The sequence below is a fragment of the Kogia breviceps genome, chromosome 18, assembly GCF_026419965.1.
Source record: "Kogia breviceps isolate mKogBre1 chromosome 18, mKogBre1 haplotype 1, whole genome shotgun sequence".
Lineage (NCBI taxonomy): Eukaryota > Metazoa > Chordata > Mammalia > Artiodactyla > Physeteridae > Kogia > Kogia breviceps.
The window spans coordinates 9073300-9095413 of record NC_081327.1 but is presented as its reverse complement, the minus strand read 5'-3'; the positions used below and the strand labels follow the sequence as shown (position 1 = coordinate 9095413).

At 61.6% G+C, this 22114-nt stretch overlaps 1 protein-coding gene across 3 annotated transcripts in view; it reads left to right on the top strand.

The window, feature by feature from the left end:
- PPP1R37 (protein phosphatase 1 regulatory subunit 37) overlaps window positions 1-22114 on the top strand; it is a 45846-nt gene extending 23732 nt beyond the window's left edge. The window contains exons 2-13 of one of the 3 annotated variants that reach the window (XM_059045113.2): window positions 12928-13025; window positions 13855-13900; window positions 14141-14241; window positions 14929-15048; window positions 15488-15638; window positions 15730-15885; window positions 17072-17184; window positions 17843-17984; window positions 18083-18249; window positions 18341-19115; window positions 19442-19532; window positions 19626-22114. In XM_059045113.2, the coding sequence (XP_058901096.1) occupies window positions 12928-13025; window positions 13855-13900; window positions 14141-14241; window positions 14929-15048; window positions 15488-15638; window positions 15730-15885; window positions 17072-17184; window positions 17843-17984; window positions 18083-18249; window positions 18341-19115; window positions 19442-19524 (1952 nt within the window). In that variant the 3' untranslated portion in view covers window positions 19525-19532; window positions 19626-22114. Of the gene's footprint in view, window positions 1-12927; window positions 13026-13854; window positions 14296-14928; window positions 15049-15487; window positions 15639-15729; window positions 15886-17071; window positions 17185-17842; window positions 17985-18082; window positions 18250-18340; window positions 19116-19441; window positions 19533-19625 lie in introns of all 3 variants that reach the window. The other 2 variants (XM_067019809.1, XM_059045112.2) reach the window with 2 other exon arrangements.

The window sequence follows — 22114 nt, the reverse complement described above, 5'->3', positions numbered from 1 at the left end:
CGGGTGGCAGCCCCCTTGCCTTCCAGAGGAGCCAGTCCTAGAGCGGCCCCCGGCGTTGGTGTGGCCCCGGGACAGCTCGGGCTTCACATCGCCATTGGCAACGTCGCCTCTGCTGGGAAACTTACTGCTTCCACCCTCGACGTAATCTGCGCCCCTTCGGACCCTCTGAGTTGCTGCAGGGCTGGTGGGGATGGGGGAAGCCTCAGTGATTCGTCATTCGGAAGCATAACTCGTGACCGGTGTCCCTTCACTTTTCCTGAGGAGTCACAGGCAGAGGTTTTTCCCAACAGGCTGAGCTGCCAGAAATCCTGCTGGCTGCTCCCCTGCCCTCTGTCTGGGCCCTGTCACTGCCCTCATTCTGTGTCCAGGCCTCCTGGCACCCAGCCGGTGTCCCCCAGAGCACCCTAAGGGAGCAGGTGGTGTACTGATCTCGGCCGGGTCCTGTGGGAGCCCCCAGCCTGGCAGGGGACAGGTCCTCCAGGGGCAGTGGGCTCGGAAGCCAAGCCTGAGGGGTTGTAACTGCTGTGGACGGGGGCATCCGAGGACGCTTCTTCCTGGCGGGTGGGTAGCCGTGGAGCTGACTTTGGCCAACTCTGAAGGCCGTAGTGGCCCAGCCGTGAAAGAGGAGGGAGGGCCTGTGGAGTGCGGGGCCTGTGTGGTCACTCACGCGTCGCCGCCTCTCTGAACCTCCTTTGCTTTGTCTTCGGTCGGAGGGCTGTGAGCCTTCAGCTCGGGCACATGAAGGGGCCGCCCGAGGTGACAGCGTAGTAAATGTCACTGTCAGTGGGTTCCCTGCAGAGCTCAGGGATGCCGCCATCACCAGGCTTGCGCTGGAGCCCTTGGTCCCCCTCCCTCCCCCTCACTGCGTGCCTCAGATTCCCCCCGACAGCCCTCCCTCTAGCTGTCCTGTCCCTGGCCCGGGTTTGCGTTCCTTCCTCCCTCCAGGCCATGTTCCCTGAGTACCTGCTGGGCCAGGCCCTAGGGAGCCACCCAGGGTGACCACCACGGACCCCAGCTTTGTAATTAAGCTTGTTGTGAAAGGCTGGCCTTGGCCTCACGCAAGCTTCCAGCCCCAGGCGTGAACCAGACTTTCCTTCCATCCCAAATGCTGCCTCTGGGCCCCGTGTGGACCACCAGCTCTGAGCGGCTGCTCCCCCCACCGCCCTTTAACTTTAGCACGGAGATTTCCAGACATATGCAACAGTAGGAGTATGATGACCCAGATGGACCCACTTCCCAGCTTCAGCAATGACCAGTATGTGACCGATCTTTATCCTCCGTGCTGCCCCAGCCCCGTTGTTTTGCAGCAAATATCCTAGATATCGATCATCTCACCTGTCCATTTTTCTGAGTTGCTTCTGAAGCTGTGGGGACACTCCGCCCCAAGCCAGCTACCTCTGTCCTCTGCTGTCATGTCCCCCCGGGCCAGGATGAGACCGTGCTCTCTTGTGGCCCTGCCCACGATGGGCGGCTGTATGTGGCGCTCGGGGACGAGCACAGCCTCGCCCCGCTGAAGGAGGCTCCCATCCCAGGACGTGGCTCTGGGGGCTGCCAGGAAGCCCAGTGAGGCGACTGGGAGCCTTCCTGCTCCGATTCCTGAGTGGCTTCGCTTGCTGCTCCGTCTCTGTGTTAGTCTACGCGCTAACAGTGAGCACTGGTTTTTATTTTCTTCCTTTATTTCATAAAAGGTGGCGTTCACCAGACAGTGTTCTGCACTGTGCTTTTCTTTTTTTAATTCTTAATTTTATTTTTGTCTGCGTCAGGTCTTAGTTGCGGCACGCGGGATCTCGTTGTTGTCGCGGCGTGTGGGCTCCTTGTTGTGGTGCGTGGGCTTCTCTAGTTGTGGCGCACGGGCTTAGTTGCCCCGTGGCATGTGGGATCTTAGTTCCCTGACCGAGGATTGAATCGGCGTCCCCTGCATTGCAAGACAGGTTCTCAACCACTGGACCACCAGCGAAGTCCCTGCACTGTGCTTTTTTTCTTTTTTTCTTTTTTTTTTTCTTTTTTTTTTTTTTGCGGTATGCGGGCCTCTCACTGCTGTGGCCTCTCCCGTTGCGGAGCACAGGCTCCGGACGCGCAGGCCTAGCGGCCATGGCTCACGGGCTTAGTTGCTCCGCGGCATGTGGGATCTTCCCGGACCAGGGCACGAACCCGTGACCCCTGCATCGGCAGGCGGATTCTCAACCACCGCGCCACCAGGGAAGCCCTGCACTGTGCTTTTTCACTTGATGTGTCTTGGATGTTGTTCCCCATTGGCTCAGAGAGAGCGGCCTCATTCTTTGTGGCCACGGGGAGTTCCTGTGCCTGGGTGGAGCAGGGTGTATTGACTGCTCCCCTACTGATAGGTACTGGTGTCAGTTCAGGTCTCTGTTTGCAAACAGTGCTGCCATGAGTAACCTTATAGGTATATAAGTTTGCACGGGTATCTGTAGGATGAATCTCCAGGAGTAGAGTGGCTGGAGCAAAGGGTACATGCATTTGTATTTTGGAGTTTTGACTGGTAGCCAAATTGCTTTCAAAAGGGGTTGTACCGGTGGCTGGGGACGCCGCTGCTCAAGTGGGTGCCTGCTTCCCACGATCCCCAGCGTGTGCTGTCCAGTTTGTGGGTGTTGGCCTCTGGTAGGTGAAAAATCTGTCAGCGTACTTCCATTTAACTTGAGTTTCTCTTTATTCTGAGAATCGCTGAGTGTGTAAGAATTCTGCACCTCCGTTTCCATCTCTGGGGACTGGGCTGGAAGAGGCCTTCTTGGAGGGGCGGAACGGGGAATTCGATGAGCCCCCGCGGCGAAGGCCCCTCCCCAGTTGAAGAGCCAGCCCGGCGGTAGGGAAGGCAGGAGGGCGGCAGATGGACCAGCTCCTGCCTCGCTCCAGCCGGAAAGGTGTCCTTGGGCAGGTCACTTGCCATTTGCAGGCCTCATCCGGAAGGCAGCGGGGGATAAGCCCTGCTTCTCAGGGCTGTTAGGAGGCGTAAATGAGAACAGGTTCGTAAACCCCTTAGTCTGTCTGGGGGTAGGTGCAAAACGATGGCTTTACCGAGCACCAGAGAGGCCCCTGCACAGGGGGTGTTCCCTCCCCTCCTTCTCTGCTGTGCTCCGGAGAAGATTCTGGGCGTGGAGGGGGGTGGGGAGGAGCGGTGTTTGGAAATGCAGGGCGTTGGCTGGAGGGATGGGGTCAGAAGCATGGACCTGGATTTAAAGGCCCCCCCCCACTCCCCGGGCTGAGGAACTTTCCTCCTCGGGGCCTCTGTCTCCCCGTGTGTCAGGCCTGTGTTCTCGGTTGCAGGCCCAGAAACGGATCCCCGAAGGACTCATAGCAGAGGAGTATATGGGGGGAGGATGTCACCAGGCAGGTGGAGAACCAGGCCTAGGAGGGGTGGGAGTGGGCATCTGAACACCTAAGGTAGGGAGTTCCTCAGATACAGGGAAGGGGCTGGGAGTGCCTCCCCCACCCTGGAAAAGTGACCAGTGCCACAGTGAAGAATGCCAGCCGCATCCCAGGGTTCTCATGGCAATGACCTTGGAGGCGGCCGTGGACAGAGGTGAACAGGTGGTGTGGTGCCTGGTCTCCTGGGGTCTCTGGATGTTCACAGTTGGATGCTACCGTGGCTGCCCACCAGCCCTTGAGCGCCCGTGGCCTGGCCGAGTGAAGTACACCCGTGAGAAATGCCTGGTCTCGAGCGGCCTCTGAGGGCCCTGCACACTCTGATTCTGTGCCCAGGGCAACACGGGTCAGGGAACGAGGAAGAGCCGCACGTGGGCAGCGTAAGACACGTGGCTCTGCAGAGACAGGGGCCGCGGGGCCTCGCGTCGGCAGCGGCGCTGGGACCCCCGCCGAAAGCTTTCTGGATGCTCCCTGCCTCCTCCCCGCTTGGGCCCCAGGAGCCCTTGCGTTGCTCTGCCTCTCTCCCGCCCCCGCCCCAGCTTTGGGGCGGCCCAGACCGTGGGGGGGATGTGTGTGGCATTGCGGGAGTGCAGGAAGCATCCGGGCCCCTGGAGGGGATGTCTGGAAGTGGCCACTCTGGGCTAAGCACGCCCATCCGTGACCCCCTCACACTCCCACCCTCACTGCCTGAGTAGGCGGCGCCGAGAGAGAAGGGGTCTCCCCTGAGTTCGCCCAGCTGGCCTGGGCAGAGCTGGGGACTCAGCTGCCTGTCCTTCTGACTTCAGGGACCCACTGCCTGCCCCCGCCTCAGCATTCACTTGCTCTGTCAACAAATGTTAAGCACCTGCTGTGCACCCAGTATGTACCCTTCTGGGGATGCTTCAGTGAACAAAAGCAGTAAAACCCTTGCCCTCCTTGCAGCATAAGCGCACACATAGATCCTAAAGCTTTATGTTGGGTCGTGAGAAGTGCCACACAGAGAATGAAGCCGGGTACAGGGATGGACAAGGACAAAGGGGGCTGTTTTCTATAGGATGGTCGGGGAAGGCCTCCGAGCAGGTAATGTTGGAGCAGAGACCTGCAGGCAGGGAGGGAGAGAGGAAACCATGAGGATATAAGATAGAAGAGTGCTCTGTGCGGAGGCACGGCAGGTGCAAAGGCCCTGAGGCCTTATATCCAGGTGGCTCTGTCACTGATGTAGCTCGGATGGGGACCTTGACTGCTGTAGCCCCCGAGCCAGGTCTGCCCTCGCACCTCACCTGCGTGCAAGCTCTGCCACCAGCACCTCTAGGAAGACACCCCCAGTCCATGCTCAGCGGCTGAGGCCTCCATGGGTGGCCTCCCCCAGCCTCCTGGCTGACCCCGTCCTCTCACGTACCCTGGGCCCTCCCAGTCCTGCAGCTCTCCGCCCAGACGCACAGTGCAGCCTCTACTTCTGCACTTTGTCCACAGAGTTCCCTCTGCCCGGGGTGTCTTTCCCCCTTTGCTGTCTCACTCTGCAAGACCTTTTCTGGGAGGCTTTTCCGGGTGCTCTCCCCTCAGCAGGTCCCAACCGGCCTGTCCTCCACGCTTCCATGATCCCTCCTCAATCTCTCACGGCTCGTGAGGCTGCCTTGCGACTGCTTCTGGGTTTGTCTCCTTGTCCGCACGGGGGCTCTGGGATAGGGCCAGCGTGTAGGGGAATTGGTGGCTGCTTACTAGGGGACTTTGGGGGTGGGGAGAAGGCTGTCCCACACCTGCGCTTCTCACCTGAAGCCACCGGTACCTGAGGATGTCCTGTGGAGAGCCGGTCTCAGCAGGTGCTGTGAGGGCGTCCCTGCTCAGGGCAGGACTGGCTCTCCAGGCCCCAGAAACCACAAAGAGAAAGTGATCCCTCTGGCAACCTCCCTGTCCTGCTATTAGAGAAGGCTGCGTTTCTGCTGCCCACCGGACCCCTGTGTCCGGCCTGAAGCTGAGGGGCCTGAGGGCCGCAGGGCACCAGCGTCAGACGGGAACAGTCCTGGCTTTGACGCCCCACCCCTTCCCAGCTGCACGACCCTTGGAGGCCAGTTAGCATCCCCAGAGGTTTCTTCCTGTGTGCAGTGATAGGTGGTGGGCTCGGGGTTTCTCTGCTCTGCGGGGACCTGATGAGGATTAAAGATCCAGCACGGGGCGCCTGGCAGGGTGCCTGGTAGGGAATCGGGGTGAAATAAGAGCACCTTGTGCCTTTCTATACAGGGAGCACTCGGACTTTGAGAGCCTGCCTCACAAAACGAGTAGTTTCTGGCCGGGTCTGGGCCTTGGCGTCCCTCTCGCCTTTATCCAGGCTTCCGTGGTCTTCTACACGTGGAGCAGGCCCCCCGCGCCCGCCCCCCGCCCTGCAGTGTCAAGAGGGCTCCGTCTGCCTTCGAGGCCTAGGACACCGGCCAGCCGTGAGCTCCTCCGTCCGTCCGTCGCTCCTTCGCCCTGTCTTGGTGCCCTCTCTGTGCCGGGCCCTGTTCTGGGCAGTGTTGGGGGTATGCACGGAGCCCCACAACCCTGGGACTCCCCGTCCAGTGGGGGGGACAGGCCGGTCCCTTAGACGGGGACAGTTCAGTGTGGGCAGGGCTGAGATGGGGGAGCCCGGGGGAGGGAGCCTGACCAGCTGGGGCTCATGGAGGTCCCCCTGGAGAAGGGGACCCTTGAGCCGAGGGTTGGAATGAGAGTGTAACGCATAAGAGGAGGGAGAGAATGAGGTGTGGTGAAGCACGGGGCCTGCACTGGGAGGAAAGGGAAGAGTTTGGGGTGAGGCGAGAGCACAGTGCCCGGTGGTCGGGGGAGGGTCCCGTGCATGGACAAGGCTTAAAAGGGGCCCCTGAGGCCTGGCTCCCTCCTGCCCGCCTTGTCCTAGCTCAGTCCAGAACACTCACGGCGCCCTGCCCTTCGAGGGCCTCCCTGGATCGTCTGCATACCCCTCTCCCCAGGGAGAAGCCCTGAAGGGCAGGGCACCCGGTCAGAGCCCTCCCTGTCCTCCTAGTGCCAGCACAGAGCTTGGCACGCATTCATCCTCGGGCGATATTTACTGATGAATAGCAAGATGGTATGTAAGTTGGCATTCTGGATTAGAAGCCTAACTCCAAGGGGCTGAAGCCGAAAGGGGCAATTTATTGGCTTATGGATCTGAGGAGCCTTGAATAGTTTGACTTTCAGGCCTCGCTGGATCCAGGGTCTCAAACAGCGTCGTCCGTCGGGACTCTGTGTCTCTCCTCACCTCTGAGGTCACCTTTCCTGTGAGTCGGCTTTGTTCTTGGGAGGTTCCCTCCTCTGGGTGGCTGCCAGCAGCTCCAGAAATGGGAGGCAACCTCAGCGACCCCCGCGGGAAGAGAGCTCGTATCTCCTGATCGTTCCAGCACAGGCCCCGGGATGGGCTGTGGCTGGTCCTACCCGGGTCAGCCTCCTGTCCTCGACCAGTCACCGTGACAGGGGCTTTGGGAGGACAGTGGGCAGTGGAAGTAACGTGGACGTCCCCCCTGGGGTCCTGGGGTGGCGTCACGAGGGAGGTGGTGGGAAGTGCCCGTCTACCCGGGGAAGCGGGAGGGGAAGCGGGAGGGGAAGCGGGCCGGTTGGCGCTTTCACAGGCCAAGGCAGCCTCACCCCAGAGGCGGGTTGTGCGCCTGATACGTCCGCCAGGGGGACTGCTGGGGGTGTAGGCTTCAGCTCCCAGCTTCCGTGTGCCTTTTTAGCACTGGCCTGGCCCCCTCTGAAGCTGTGAGCCCAGGCAGCCTGGGCGGGGGAGGATGGTGCCCACACACGTCGAGTCGTGGGAGTACGAGAGCCTGGGGAGTCCTGCAGGAAAGAGCCTCGCGAGCCGGGGTCCTGGGGCCCGCGTGGGCCCGGCCACCCACTCGGCGCGAGACTCTCAGTTTCCACTCTGTCAGGTGGGGTGACGGTGACGGTGCCCTTCCCTCTTGGGGCGGGAAGGGCGTGACAGGTGGCCTCCCAGGGTGGGCTCTGCTGATGGGAGTGAAGGCCGCTTGCGGTTAGCTAATGGGGGGGGATTAGAACCCAGGCCTGGCTCTGGGCCGCCCAGTAGCTTCAGCCTCGCTGGTCACCTCTGGGGTGCCCAGTCCTGGCAGCCTCCCTGTTAGGGGACCCAGTGGGCTCCCCCTCCCCAACCCTGGTCTCCTACAGATTCAGTCCTCCCTAGACCTCACGGTGGCCCCTGTGTCACGCTGAGAGCAAAGTCCTTGCTGAGGCCATCGCCTCCCGCCTCCGCCTCCGCCTCCTGCCGTGCTGGCCTCCTGGTGCCCGCCGCTGTGTCTGTACCTGTCTCATGCGTGTCTCCAACTAGCTGTTGAAGCCCCAGCAGAGAGAGTTGGCCCCCTACCCCCTTGTCCCCACTCTGTCCCCACCCCCCACTGTTGCTTCCTGGTTTTTGACTCCCACTTGGATGAGTGCCAGCTCCAGGCTGGCAGGGGTGGCCTGAGTCATCGCCCCCTGGTGCCCAACCTGTCCTTGCATCTTGTGGGTGCCTTTGCACCTGTGTGCAAAGGAGGGACGGACTTTTCTGCCTGTCACCTGATGCCTGGCCTTGGGTTTCTCTCCGTCCCTCTGTGAGGGCGGGCGGGAGGGGGAGCAGTCTCTGCTTGCCCCACAGCCTCTTCCCGGGAGACTGGCGCCCGCTGCACACGGCAGCGTCCCTCCCCCGGGCTCAGACCTTCGTCTTGGCCCCGGCCCCTGCCTCCCGCTCGGGCCTGTCAAGGTAATGCGAGAATGAAGCTGTGTTCCACTTACAGAGCAAGACAGGCCTGGGCGTGCGTTCCAGTGCTGCTGCTCGTGGCTCCGTGGAGTCTGTCCCTTGGACAGACGGCTTGCCCTCTCTGAGCTTGCCTCTTCCCCTTATTACGAAATGGAGATATCACTGCCAGTTTCATAGGATCGCGCAGCTGGCTGAATGAAACTGTGCGTAGAAAGTGCTCGGAGTGGTGTCTTGACACGGAGTAAGTGCCCGATACCTGGAAGTGGTGACCACGGCCACCACCACCATCATCTTTTTCTCCAGCTCTGTCTCCTGTTGAGTCAGGCCCCGCACTGGGCAGCTACTTGGCGGGCGCCCTCACGTCCCTTATCTCCTGAGACCCTACAGATGTCGCTTTCAGAGAGGGAAAGAGGTTGTTGACAATGTCGATCATAGTCTCACCAGGACAAGGATTGGAACGCAGGTCCTCTTATTCAAAGCCATGACCTCGGCACATCCCATCCCTGGCACACGGGGCTGGGCGCCCCTCACGTCACCTCCCCTCCTCTCCGACAGCCGCTTCAACCAGCCCCTGCATAAGTCGAACCTTCGGAGCCGTGGCCTTGGGAGCTGAGGGAAAACACACTCACGTCCGTGTCCCCCTCGCACACCCACGTGTCCTCCCGGTCTCGCCAACCGGTCCGTCGCTGGACAGGTGCTTTGGCAAGTCTGTTCTGGGTCCCTGCCTTCCGGTGGGGGACACAGCGCGACAGTGATAGCCCGCCTTTGGTGAGCGCTCACGGGCGTGTGCGAAGCCCTGGTCTGAGGGATGGACTTGTGCTGACTCAGTCACCGCGCTTACCCTGGGAGGACTCACACTCAGCCCCGTTTTCAGGGTAAGTTAAGGTGACTGGGGCACAGAGGTCAAATCGCTTTGCTCGGAGTCACGGAGTTTAAGTTGGGAGCCAGGATTCGGCCCCCGGCGCTCTGGCTCCGGAGCCCGTGCTCTCAGCCGTGCTGCGAGATGCCCCGTCTGCGGTGGGCACCGTGAGATGCTGCCCGGGGAGGGCCTTCCCGAGGTCGAGCTCACAGAGTACGGGAGGGAGGAGCCAGGATCCAAGCCCCCTGACTTCGGGCTGGAGCGGGGCCCTCACCACTTTGCAACCCCGCCCTCCGGAACCTGGCCCCAGAGCTCCGACTCGGGCCTCTCAGCCCGGCCCGCCCCTGAGTGTGCAGCCAGCACACCGCATGAGCGGCCCTCCTCCTCCCCAGCTCGCCGCCCGCCCGTTGAGTCCTCGGGGTAGACTGGGCACGCGTGCATGTCTGCGGGTGCCGAGCTGCAGCCTGGAGGCCCGGGCCGCCTGCTTCGGAGCCGCTGCGGCCTGGGAGAGCAGCCCATTGACTCGCCGCAGCCTGTGTGGTTCGGTTAAGGCTGGACGAGTCGAGGGTGGGTGACCCGAGGTAGAGGTCTCGATTTTGTCACAACATCACAAATGAACAAGTGTGTGGCAGCCGGGGCTGAGCCAGCCGGCCCGGGCCAGCCCTGCCAGCTTATAAAGTGCTTGGGTGGCGCCTGGCACAGCGGAAGTGCTGTCTCGATGCTCCGTGTTATTTCTCCAAACCACCTGCACTGCCGTTTCCTTACCATTTTCTTTTAATTGGTTCGTTTTAAAAAAATTGAATATGTTTCATCTCATTCATTTCCAAGTGATGGTTTTGATGTGATAGTTCTTTTTTCTTAGTATATGAATGAAACACACATACGTAATGATTACTACGAGGTTCTTCCCGACCCGCCTGACACTCGCGTGTGCCCACTGGTGACGGGCCAGGCCTGGGGACGTGCTCGTGATGCTGTTGGGGTGCCAGCAGGCTGCCGAGCCCACGCCACAGTGCACTGACTGAACCCCCGCTTCTGTTCCTTTAGTGTCTTTCCCCAGTGCCGTCCCCACCTTGAACATGTGTCTCAGCATCAGAGGAAAGTGACAAGATGCACTTATCATTCTTGTCTCCAGTTGCTCTGGGCCTTGGACCCCCCATGTCTCTGAGTATGTCCATCTTTCCTACCCCCAGCTCTCAACTTCCCCTGCTGTACACGAGTGGGCAGATACAGCCTCCCCGAACCCTGGCTGTGACCTTGTGTGAGGCTGTGCCTGCATCCAAACCCCATGGGTGCCTGGCTGAAGGGGTGGCTGGATGGTACCTGTGACTGGTGTGGAGGTGGTGAGGGTCAGAGACCCTCACCAGGAGGCTTGTCAGAACAAAGACGCAGGATCCCAGGGGACTTAAGGAGCTGAAAGTCCTATGCGGTCAGGGAGGGCTTCCTGGAGGAAGGGATGTCAGAGCTGAACACCTAAAGGACCAGCTGCAGTTTGAGAGGTTGCTTAGGGCTCTTATTCCCTGTAGACTGCCTAAGACAGTGGTCCCCAGCCTTTTGGCACCAGGGACTGGTTTCGTGGAAGACAGTTTTTCCACGGACTGGAGGCGGAGCGGGTGGGGGTTATGGCTCAGGCGGTAATGCAGGTGACGGGAGCGGCAGGTGAGGCTTCACTCGCTTGCCGGCCGCTCACCTCCTCCTATGCGGCCCGGTTCCTAAACAGGCTGCGGAATGCTACCATTCCGCGGTCCGGGAGTTAGGGACCCCTGGTCTAGGACACCGAGAACTGCTAGTTGACGACCCCACGTGTACCCAGTCCCTACTTCATCCCCGTCTGACATGAGCAGGCCAACCCCGCCTTGGCCTGGGGGCCTTTATGGAAAGGAGAGTGTCTAGGGGAGCAGCTTTTTGCCCTTTGGTCGTCTGATAAAACCTGTGTGCCCTTTCTTGGAGTGATGATTTTTAAAGGCAAAAAGTAGGATTACAAAGGATACCAGTTAAAATACAGTTTATTAAGTATTCGAAAAATCGTGATCTAGTAATTATGCTCTTCCTCGTGGACACATGAAATAACAGGGTACAGCAGCAGCTCGCATGACCACCAAAGCAGTGATGAGCGTTCACAATCTGCAATAATAACTGTGATGTGATGGGAAAACGTCTGCCATTTCTATTGAGGACAAAGTCTTCGGGTCTGCTAAACAATATTTCTTTTTTTCTCTCTCTTTTGTGCTATGTTACTAGGAAGGAAATGCTGGATTTCATTTCAGTTCAGTTAGTGCAAATAAAAAGGCAGTTTTTCCCCACTCAAGTTCATGGACCCCCCTGGGGTCAGTGGCCCCTGCTTGGCTGGACTCCCTGAGGCAGCTGCAGGCCAGCTCCTGTTCCCCCCCACCCCGTCCCCAAGAGCTGGAAGCCACCAGGCACACGATGGCAGCTGACACTGGGGAAGGCTGCTGATCACCTATAGCTTCACCCAGGCTCCACCCCTCCTGCTTCCACCCAGGGAGGAAGAGAGGGGCAGAGGACGGGGCCTGACCTCTGTGAAGCCTGGGGCCTCTGTCGGCTTCTTTCTTCCAGCAACCCCACCCAACACAGTGGAGAGGGTTCTGCAGCAAATATTTGACTCTGCCTTTTACCACCTGCCTGACCCCAGGGAGGCAGCTTTCCTTCCCTGGACCTTGGTGTCCTCCCCTAGAAGACGGGGTGCTGCTTGATGAGGTCGGGGCATATGGCTCCCGGCCAGAGCAGGGGCCGGAGGGAGCATCCTCTCAGAGATGCTTTTGCCCAGAAGCTCAGCAGGGGCTCCCGCCGGCCCATCCACTGGCCACCCTGACGCTCCTGTGCCCTCTGCATTGGGCTGGCCCTGAGAGCTGTCTACTCCCAGGCCTGACCCTGTCCCTCCCCTGCTCAGAGCCTTTTCTTCCTGCTCTCCTGGTTGCCCCAGCACAAAATCCAAGCTCTGAGAGCCAAAAACTGAAAAGAATACAAATGTCTTTTCACCTGGCGAATGGATAAACAAAATGCATGCATCGGACAGTTACTACGTAGCACTACAAAGGGACCGAAACTCAAAAATGTTATGTTCCAGAAAGAAGCTGGCCACCAAAGGTCACATACTGTTTACTACCATTTTTGTGAAATGTCCAGAAAAGGCAAATCTGTGCAGACAAAGGCCAGCCTTACCTTCCACATGGTGCCAGGCCCTGAGCTTCCCGAGGACAGGGCTGTGCAGTTGTTGGGTTTGGGCTGCGTCCTTTTGCTCATTTTGGGAGCCACTGCCTGTAACCACGGGGCACCAGGGCCGTGTCAGGGACTCTGACCGCTGCCGTATCCCTGGGACAGGAAGCCCCGTCCTGAGTACCGTGCAGGAATATTTCGCTGTTGAGGGAGCGGGGAGTTTGAGAAGCCACGTGGCACCTCAGTGGAGAGCTGAGTTCCGGCTCCACCACTTAGCAGCTGTGTGGCCTTGGGCAAGGTGCTTCACTTTTCTGAGCTCCACTTCCTTATAAGGTCGAAGTGTGGATTCATTCTCTCATTCAAAAAAAACCCCACAAATCAAAATACCTGCTCTGAGCCTGGCCCTGTGCTGGATGGTGTTGGGGACACAGTGGGGACCAAGACAGCCCCAGCCCTGCCCTCCTGGGACTCGCAGTCTAGAGGGGGAGGCAGCTGGCAAGTAGAGAAATGGCGTGATAGCAGTTGTGTAACGTTCACATGAAGGTGTTTGGGGGAGCCCTGGCGAGTTGGGGAGGGTGGCGCGGACTTGGTTTGGGGGCATCCGGGGACACCTCCCCAGAGCAGCAGCCACAGCGAGGCACCTCAAGGCGGGACTGGGCTCAGTGGGTTGCTGGAAGGAAGGTTTATCATGGAGGTTGAGGGGGAGGGGGGGTGGCACAGGCCAGCGGGCGGGAGTGGGGGAAAGAGGCCCAGGGTGTGGAAGGTCACAGGCCCGGGTCCTCTCTGCCTGCAGCCCAGAACGTGACTGTGGATGAGGTCCTCGGTGCCTACAAGCAGGCCTGCCAGAAGCTAAACTGCAGGCAGCTCCCCAAGCTCCTCAGGCAGCTCCAGGTATGCCGCATGCTGGGAGTGGGGGGGGGGGGGGATGCTGGGGGGCAGTCCCTGGGGTGAAGCTGCCCTCATCCCGCCCCCCAGCCCCCTCCGGGCCTGTGGTGTCCGCCCCCCGGAGCAAGAGAGGGAGGGTGTACAGAGCACTCCCCGCCCCAGCCTGGCTGGCCAGCCAGGGGACTGTAAATATGTCTCTGGAAACCCTCTGTTCACCTGTAAGAGCAACTGGGCTCTTCCTGAATATTTAAGCAGTACAGGATTATGTGAAGTGGGAAATTCCTTGTCAAGGATCTTCCACTTCCCAAAGCAATTCTCTTCCCCAGGGGAAAAGCCACGTATACAAAATTGAAAAGTCTGAATGACAAAAGTAATGTATATTCTCTGACTTTTAAAAAAAGTTAAAATACTACAGATACAAAAAGCAAAACCTGTTTCTCACTTCTTGCCCGAGTCCCAATTCCCCAGGAGTCCCCGCTGGTGACAGCTTGGGGTTTTTGTCCCCTGGACTTTCTGCGTTTTTATAAACAGAGAACGAGTCACTATGTAGAGGGACACAGACGCAAGGGCAGGTTCCATTTTTAGATGAGTCGGGTGTCGCTGTACGCCTGGCCTGCTCGCCCCCAGCCGTCTCTCCCAGGTGCCTTTCCTGCCGCCCGCCCGGCCTGGTCGCGCTGGCAAAGCACTGCCTCGGTGCCTTCCCTCTGGATGGGTCATTCCAGCGTGTTCCAAGGTGGCTTGTTTCAGAGCCCTGGCTGCCCCACTCTCAGGGAGGTCCAGCCTGGCGCCTGCAGGTGTCCTCCTGCCTTAACCGCCGTGCACTCTGCTTTCCCAGGAGTTCACGGACCTCGGGCATCGTATTGACTGTCTGGACCTGAAAGGTGTGTGTCTGGACGGGGCCGGGGGGCCTTTGGGTAGCGGGCAGGGAGGCGTGGGCGCCCCTCCTGAGGTGAGGCAGGTGCTGCGAGCCGTGGGGAGGTGCGTGGGGAGGGGCAGAGGACCTTTCCTCCCCCGCTTGGCCCGGAGCCCGTGTTTCCACCCAGCCCCTCACCCCACTCGCGAGCGTGCACGCACAAGGGGAATCGTAGATGTGCACACACGCGGCGTCCGTGCCGTCCCAGGTGAGAAGCTCGACTACAAGACCTGCGAGGCCCTGGAAGAGGTCTTCAAGAGGCTGCAGTTCAAGGTCGTGGATCTGGAGCAGACGAACCTGGACGAAGACGTGAGCAGCCCGCCACTGCCCATACCTACTCCCGGAGCTCCCCGCCTCTTAGAGGTTTGGGGGGAGGGCGTGGCAGGAGGAGGGAGCCCCCTTGGACCAAGGCTGGGCGGGGCCTCTTGAGGGACAAGACTGGGGAGATGTCCAGTGTGGCCAGAGTGAGCGGGGGATGTTGGACTGTGTGTGAGGCCCAGAGAAGGAAGGGTCTCACAGTCCCACCCCAAAGGCAGGGGCTTTGTAAGCAAGGGAGAGACTTGGGGAGCCAAGCCGGAGGGGAGGTGTATGACCACCAGAAAGGAGCCTTTCCAGAAACGCATGCCCCCCCAGCCCGCTGAGAATCACAGCGCCCGGAGGGGAGAGAGTTTACGAAACATTCTGAAAGCAGCCCCCCTGTTCATGCCCAGGTGCCCTCACCTCCCCAGGTCCGGAGACCACCAGGAGCCCGGGGGAGGGCTCCTGGAGACCTGAGGCCCGGGGACGGCAGAGGCCTGTCCCGGTCACTTAGACCGCTCTGGGGGGCGAGTAAGAGGAAGCGGACCGGCTGCAGCAGGACAGGGGAAGGATTGGTTGCTGGAACCCAGAGGTGCCAGAGCAGCACCCGGCCTCTCCCGTCCCCAGCCGCTCAGCCCCTACCTCCTGGCTTCCCCGGGCTGCTGCGCCCTGAGGCTGAGCCCCGCTGTCTCCGCCCAGGGTGCCTCGGCGCTCTTCGACATGATCGAGTACTACGAGTCGGCCACCCACCTCAACATCTCCTTCAACAAGCACATCGGCACCCGGGGCTGGCAGGCCGCTGCCCACATGATGCGCAAGGTGGGGGCCCCTGGCCTGTAGGGCCTGGGGCCACGAGCCGTCGGAGGGCGCTGGGCCCCAGCTCGCAGGCCTGGGAGAAAGCGGTGTCAAGAGGCACCCTGTTCCAGGCCCACCCCGGCCCCTCCTCTGCCTTCAGGCATTTCCCCTCCTCCTCCACTTGCCCGTAACGTGTCCCTTGGAGGTGGCTGTGGTCACCATTCCCGTTTCACTCACACACGGGGCGTCTCTGCCACACAGGAATCAGCGAGCTCAGCTGTCACCAGCACTGCCTCGCTCACCCCCGCGGCCCCAGGCTGGGCCTTCCCTCACCGGCCGGTGTCCCCAGCCGTAAAGCCGGGTGGCCCTGCTGCGCACGGGGATACTGGGGTGTGGGGCGGGAGGTCCCCCGGAGCGGGGAGGGCCGGGGCCAGCCTGACCCAGCCCCGCACCTGCCACGCAGACGAGCTGCCTGCAGTACCTGGATGCCCGCAACACGCCCCTGCTGGACCACGCGGCGCCCTTCGTGGCGCGCGCCCTGCGTATCCGCAGCAGCCTGGCGGTGCTGCACCTGGAGAACGCCAGCCTGTCGGGGCGGCCCCTCGTGCTGCTCGGTGAGCCCCGGGGCGGTGTGCTGGCGGGCTCGGGCTGTTGGCCGGGTCCCCCGGGCCTGGCCAGTCGCAGCACCCTCCCCTTTTCCCCCAGCCACGGCCCTGAAGATGAACATGACTCTGCGGGAGCTGTACCTGGCCGACAACAAGCTCAACGGCCTGCAGGACTCGGCCCAGCTGGGCAACCTGCTCAAGTTCAACTGCTCCCTGCAGATCCTGGACCTCCGTAACAACCACGTACTGGACTCAGGTGTGCGCGAGGTCCGCGCGCCCCCGCCCGGCTCTGGTTGCCCGGCACCCGCCGTGTGCCAGCCGGGTGCTCGTGGTGCTAGAAGCGCAGTAGTGGCCAAGACAGTCCCGGCCCTGCCCTCTTGGTGATGCCTCAGACTGGGCTGGGCTGGGGGAGCCCAGGGCAGGTGTCTGACCCAGTCTGGGGATCAGGGAGGAATCCTGGAGGAGGGAACAGCTCAGCTCTTCCTTCAGGATGAGGTGGGGTATTGAGCAGATAATTGAAATAATTCAATCTGGGGAAAGTGCCCTGGAGGAAACAAGGATGTTGAGATAAAGGGTCAACCGAAAGCTGCTGAAGGTGTGCAGGAAGGGGCCTCTGGGCAGTAATGAGGAAGCTGGGGTGGAACCAGCCGTTTTAAAAGCCTAGGCAGAGAATCCAGGCAGAGGGAATAGCAAGTGCAAAGGCCCTGAGGTGGGAAAGAGCTTAGATATTAGATATCTGGGTGGGGGGAAGAGCCCTGGTGAGCCAGGAGGTGAGTGAGAAGTGAAGAGGGAGTATAGTCAGCAAGGCCTTGCCAGCGGGAGGAATTTGATTTCGTCCCTGTTCGCCGTCGAGCAGAGTCCCCTGGCCTCAGTGTGAAGACAGGGTTGCGGGAGGGGGTGCAGAGTGGGACAGTGAGGCCGGTGCCCTCCTCCGGGGCAGCCGGGCCCGGACACCACGAGTACTCGGCACCTCCCACGCTCGGGGCCTGTCGGCTCTGGGTTCACAGCCGTGAGTGCGGCAGGGGTCTCTGCCCTCGGGAGAGACAAAGCCAAGATACGTTGATGGAATGCTGAGTCTGTCGGATGGTGAAATGTGCTCTGGGGAAAAATAAAGCGGTGATGGCGGGCTGAGCTGTCTGCTGAGGTTAGGCTGGCCGGGATTGTCCCATGAGAGGGGGAGGTTTGAGCAGAGACCTCACACAGATGGCGGAGGCCTTCATCAGGGTGTCCAGAGGAGGAACGTTCCCGGCCCAGGGGTCGGGGAGCCATGTGTGCCAGGCCCAAGGCAGGGCAGGCAGTATCAGGAGGTGTCAGGGCCAGAGCCTGTGGGGCCGGGCAGGCTGGGGCAGGGGCTTCTGAGTACTGGTGTGGTGGCTCCCGGGCCGGTGTCCCCCGGGGAGGTCCCCCAACCACAGACAGGACTTGCCCACGGGCCTCCCCAGGTCTGGCCTACATCTGCGAGGGCCTCAAGGAGCAGAGGAAGGGGCTGGCGACCCTGGTGCTGTGGAACAACCAGCTCACGCACACGGGCATGGCCTTTCTGGGCATGACGCTGGTGAGTCGGCCAGAGAGGGGAGGGGGCAGCGCGGTCCGGCCCAGCACCCCTCCCTCCCCCGCTCTCATCGTCTCCCGCTGTCGCGGCTCCCGGTCTTGCTCGTCCTGCCAGTTCAGGAACCTGCTCTCTTCCTCCAGCCCTGTTTGGTCTTTGCTTCAGCTTCTGCACCCTCTTTCCCTTGAGGAAAGTAGCCCTTCTTTCATTGTCTCTCTGCATCCGGCACCATAGCCCGGTACAATGCTTTGTACGAGGTGAAAGGGTTTTGCATAGAAAGTTAGTATTTCCGGAAGCCATCAGTAAGTCTTAAATCTCTTCGTTATGTGGTACTTAAAGGCAGCCCACAGGGTTCAAAGACTCAGACCCAGGTTAAGAATTCTCCACGGTCAGGCCTGTGCCCAGAGTCCTTGGGATGCTGGCGAGGGCAGAGGCTGGGCCCGGGCTGTGGGGACAGGGGCCTGGCTGGACGCTCGGAGGGCTGAGGAGTGGACAGGGCAGCTGGCTCTGGGGAGACTTCCGAGTACACGAGGGATCCGGCCCGAAGCAGGAACGTGCTGGTGTTCGGACCGGGGGGCCCTGCCGAGGAGAGAGCGTGTGCGTTTGCCTCGTTCCTGACCGGCCTCCTGGGCCTTTCCTGGCTCTCGTGCGCCGCTCCCTCCAGCCGCACACACACAGCCTGGAGACGCTGAACCTGGGCCACAACCCCATTGGAAACGAGGGCGTGCGGAACCTCAAGAACGGCCTCATCGGCAACCGCAGCGTGCTGCGCCTCGGCCTGGCCTCCACCAAGCTCACGTGCGAGGGTAGGGCGCGGGGCCGGGCGTGGGAGGCGGGGCGGCCGGGCCGGGGGGCGGCCAGCCGGGTGTGGGCCCGTGGCCAGCCCCTGCGGTCCCCCTCCCAGGCGCGGTGGCGGTGGCGGAGTTCATCGCCGAGAGCCCCCGCCTCCTGAGACTGGACCTTCGGGAGAACGAGATCAAGACGGGCGGGCTCATGGCACTGTCGTTGGCCCTCAAGGTGAACCACTCTCTGCTGCGCCTGGACCTTGACCGCGAACCCAAGAAGGAGGCGGTGAGTGCGCTCTTCCCTGCGGGCAGGTGGGGGGCTGGCTGGCCTGGGGCGGGGCCACCCAGAGCCCGAGCCAGGCCCGCTCTGCCCGCAGGTGAAGAGCTTCATCGAGACGCAGAAGGCGCTGCTTGCTGAGATCCAGAACGGCTGCAAGCGCAACTTCGTGCTGGCGCGGGAGCGGGAGGAGAAGGAGCGGTGCCTGCAGCCGTCGGCGTCCATGCCAGAGATCTCGGCCACCGAGCCCCAGCCAGACGACGACGGGCCCGGGCAGGAGCCCGCCGCCGAGGCGCAGGAGAATGGGGCCCCCGGCCCCGGCGCCGGGCCGGACTCGGACTCGGACTCGGACTCCGAGGGGGAGGATGGGGAGGAGGAGGAGGATGGGGAGAGGGCTGAGGCCCCCTGCCCCGCCCTGGTGCCCCCCACAGACTCCCTGGGCCCTGGGGACAGGAGCCCCCCAGGCTGCCCCTCCTCCCCCACTGAGCAGCGCATTTCCGTGTCCAGCCCGGGCCGGGGCCACAAAGTGTTTGTGGTGACCCGGGTGGAGAGCCCACCCGAGAGGGCAGAGCCTCCTGTGCCACCCGCCTCTCCTTCCCCACCTGCCCCTCCTTGTCCTCCCTCCCCACCTGCCTTATCCTTCCTGCCCACCTCACCTGGCCGGACGCCAGCTGAGGCCGTCAACACTCGGGACCCAGGGCCGTCTGAGCCGCAGCCGCAGCCGCAGCCGCAGCCGCAGCCGCAGCCGGAGCCGGAGCCGCCCCAGTCAGGGCCGCCGCTGCCCAACGGCCTGAAGCCCGAGTTCGCTCTCGCACTGCCCCCGGAGCCGCCCCCAGGGCCCGAGGCCAAGGTGGGCAGCTGTGGCCTGGAACACGGTGAGAGGACCTCTGGGGCCCCTGCGTGCTGTGTGTGACCCCGGCCAAGCACCTGCTTGTCGGTGTGCCTCGGTTTCCCCCTCTTTGAAATGGCCCTTGAAGGGGCAGGGACAAGTGGGACTTGATCCTCAGGCCCCGCCTTACTTCCCTTGGATCCCTGGGAGCTCCTTGGGGGCGGGGCACGCAAGATCTGTTGACTCTGAGTCTGATGGTGTCATTGGTACCTGAGCCTGTGCTACCCTGCGGGTCTAGCTCAGGCAGGGCTGGTACCCCCCCAACCCACCCACCCGCCTGACGGGAGGCCACCCACCCTTCTTCTCGCACAGAGCTGAGCTGCTCCAAGAACGACAAGGAGCTCGAGGAGCTGCTTCTGGAAGCCAGTCAGGAATCTGGGCAGGAGACACTGTGACACTTTAGGTGCGGTGAGGGCCTGGGGCCCCGGGAGCTGGGGAGCCGGTGATGGAGCTCCTGGCTCTGACAGGTGCCCCCCTGCGATCTCTTCTCCCTAAGTTCCCTTCTTCCGGTCCGTCTTTGAAGAGCTGAGGCCAGAGCCATGAGAATCTGCTCACCCTCACCCCCAGCCTTCCTGAGGCCTGGGACCCCAGCGGGTGGGGGGCCTTCCTGGGGACCCCTGTCCCCCACAGCAACACTACATGGGGCGCAGGAGCTACAGGGAGTGGCCCTCCCCGCCTTGACTTAAGCACTTCTATTTATGTGTCCGACACTCTCGAAGACTGGGCTGGGGGTGGATGGGAGGATGACGGGGGTGGGGGTGGGGGTGGGGAGGAGATGTTACCGGCCACAGGGCCGGGCACCTTTCTCCAGGGCACCATTTGGCCAGGCTTGCCCCGTGTCGAGGGCAGGCGTCCTAGGTGGTGGCAGGATGGTCCCCTGGTGGCCCCGGGCACAGGACCAGGCAGGAGGCATGGATTGGGAGGGGCCGTGAGTGATGGTGGTGGTTGGAATTTGTAGAGCAGCCCCAGGCAGGGTGAGGGCCTGGGCTGGGGTGGGTGGGGGAGATCAGAGGATCAGAGCTTTCTTTTTCTTAAGTGCAATAAATCTATCAGGGAGCTGGGGTGGGGAGCAGCCAGGGCTTGGAGACCCTGCTGTCTGGGCCACTCGAGGCGGCGCCCCGAGAGGCACTGCAGCGCAGGGTGGGGTTGGCACGGGTGTGGGGCAAAGGGCGGGCGGGCGGGGGGGGGGCGGGAGGGGGAGGGCTGCTCCTGTCGGTGCAGGTCTCAACACCTTTTCTAATAAACCAGAGCTGGGTTCCCCACTGGCCTGCTCTCTGCTTGTGCTGATGCTGGGCTCCCCCTGCGGGGGTTCTGGCACAGAGATGGGGAGGGCAGGGGCCAGGCGGGTCCTGGCTGCGGAACATCTGCTGGGGCGTGTGTGGATGGGCCCCAGAGGAGAGGCGGGACGAGCAGGCCCCTTCCTGGCGCGCACGCCCACACTCCCGCGTCTGACACAGCTGGCCATCTCGTGTATGATCCCACTTCCGCTTTCCTCTCTTCAGAGGAGACAGCCCCCAAATACCTTCCAGCTTCAGGTCCAGCTTCTCAGGGTGGTGGACCTGGCACGCGGGTCCAGAGGTCATTCCGGTGCCCGGTCGCCTGTGGCCCAAGGAGAACAGACACCAGCCCGTCGCCGGCAGCCCTAGATTGTTCAGGCAGGAGGGCACTCTGCCCCGGAGCCTGGCCGGCCGCCTGCAGGCGCCGAGGTGCGCCCAGCGGGCTCTTGGGCATTTCTGGGAAATCTTGAGTTTCACCCTTCAGGAAAGGCGAGAACCACTTAAGGGGAAGGCCTTTGTGCCCACTCCTCTCCTGCGTGGGAGGCCGGCCCGGGGAGGGTAGAAATTTCCCGCGGTGGAAAGTTTATGAGCATCACAGCGTTGCTGACTGGGAGCCCGTTTGGTTCCAGCACAACCCGGCAATGTTCTGCCGCAGCTGCCTCGGTGTCTGGGATGAGCACCTTTCCTGTTGAGGCCGCGCTGTCTGTTTGCTCCTCAGTCACCGACAGCTCCGGTGTCCTGACCACTCCTTAAGGCAGCCACATTTGGGGCTCCCTCTCATCTGGGCGAGGGGCTGGGGGAAGCCACCCCGCTGGCAGCCGGGGAGACACCCGCACAGTGTCATCCTCTGGCTGGCGCAGCTGTGCCCCGGTGTGAGGTGGGTGTGGAATGAGCCCCTCCAGGGTGCCCTGCCTCCTGCCCAGGTCTTCTTGGGGGGACTGGGGAAATGCGAGATTTGCTTCAAGATGCTGAGAAACCGCAGTCCTTTGCCAGGTTGGGGTCTGTCCGTACAGTCCCCTAAAAATCTCAGTAGGCCTTTGGTCGCGTTTAGCCATTGCTCAGGAATCGACCCTGGTGGGGGCTTTTGGCCCTGAACAGCGGCGTTGGGTGCTCGCCCATCCTCTTTGCTCTCTGCTGCCACCTGCAGGCCAGGTGGTCAACAGATGGCTGAAGGGAGGGGCGGGGAGGGTGTGCGGTGCCTGGGAGGGGCTGGGGTCCTGCTCCCAGCCTTGTCCCCGCCCTTCAGTTTAGCTTGTGGTGAGGAATTGGGCCTTTTCAACTGTTCCTTCAGCGTTGAACTGTGCCCACCTCCCCGCCCCACAAAGATACGGGAAGTCCTAATCCCCAGCACCGCAGGATGGGACTTTGTTTGGAAATAAGTGTCTTTGTCGAGGTAATCGAGTTAAAAATGAGGTTATAGAGTGGGCCCCAATCCAACATGAAAAGGGGAAGTTTGGAGACAGTGACAGAATAGACATGCTCAAAGGAAAGATGTGAGGACACAGAAGACCTTGGGAGGATGGAGGGCTTATGATGCAACCCCAAAAGCCAAGGACGCCAAAGACGCCAGCAGAGCACCAGAAGCTGGAAGAGGCAAGAAAGGGCTCCCTTATAGGTTTCTGCGGGCGTGTGGCCCTGACAACTCCTTGATTTGGGACTTCTGACTTTCCAGAGCTGTGAGAAAATAAATTTCTGTTGTTCCAAGCTA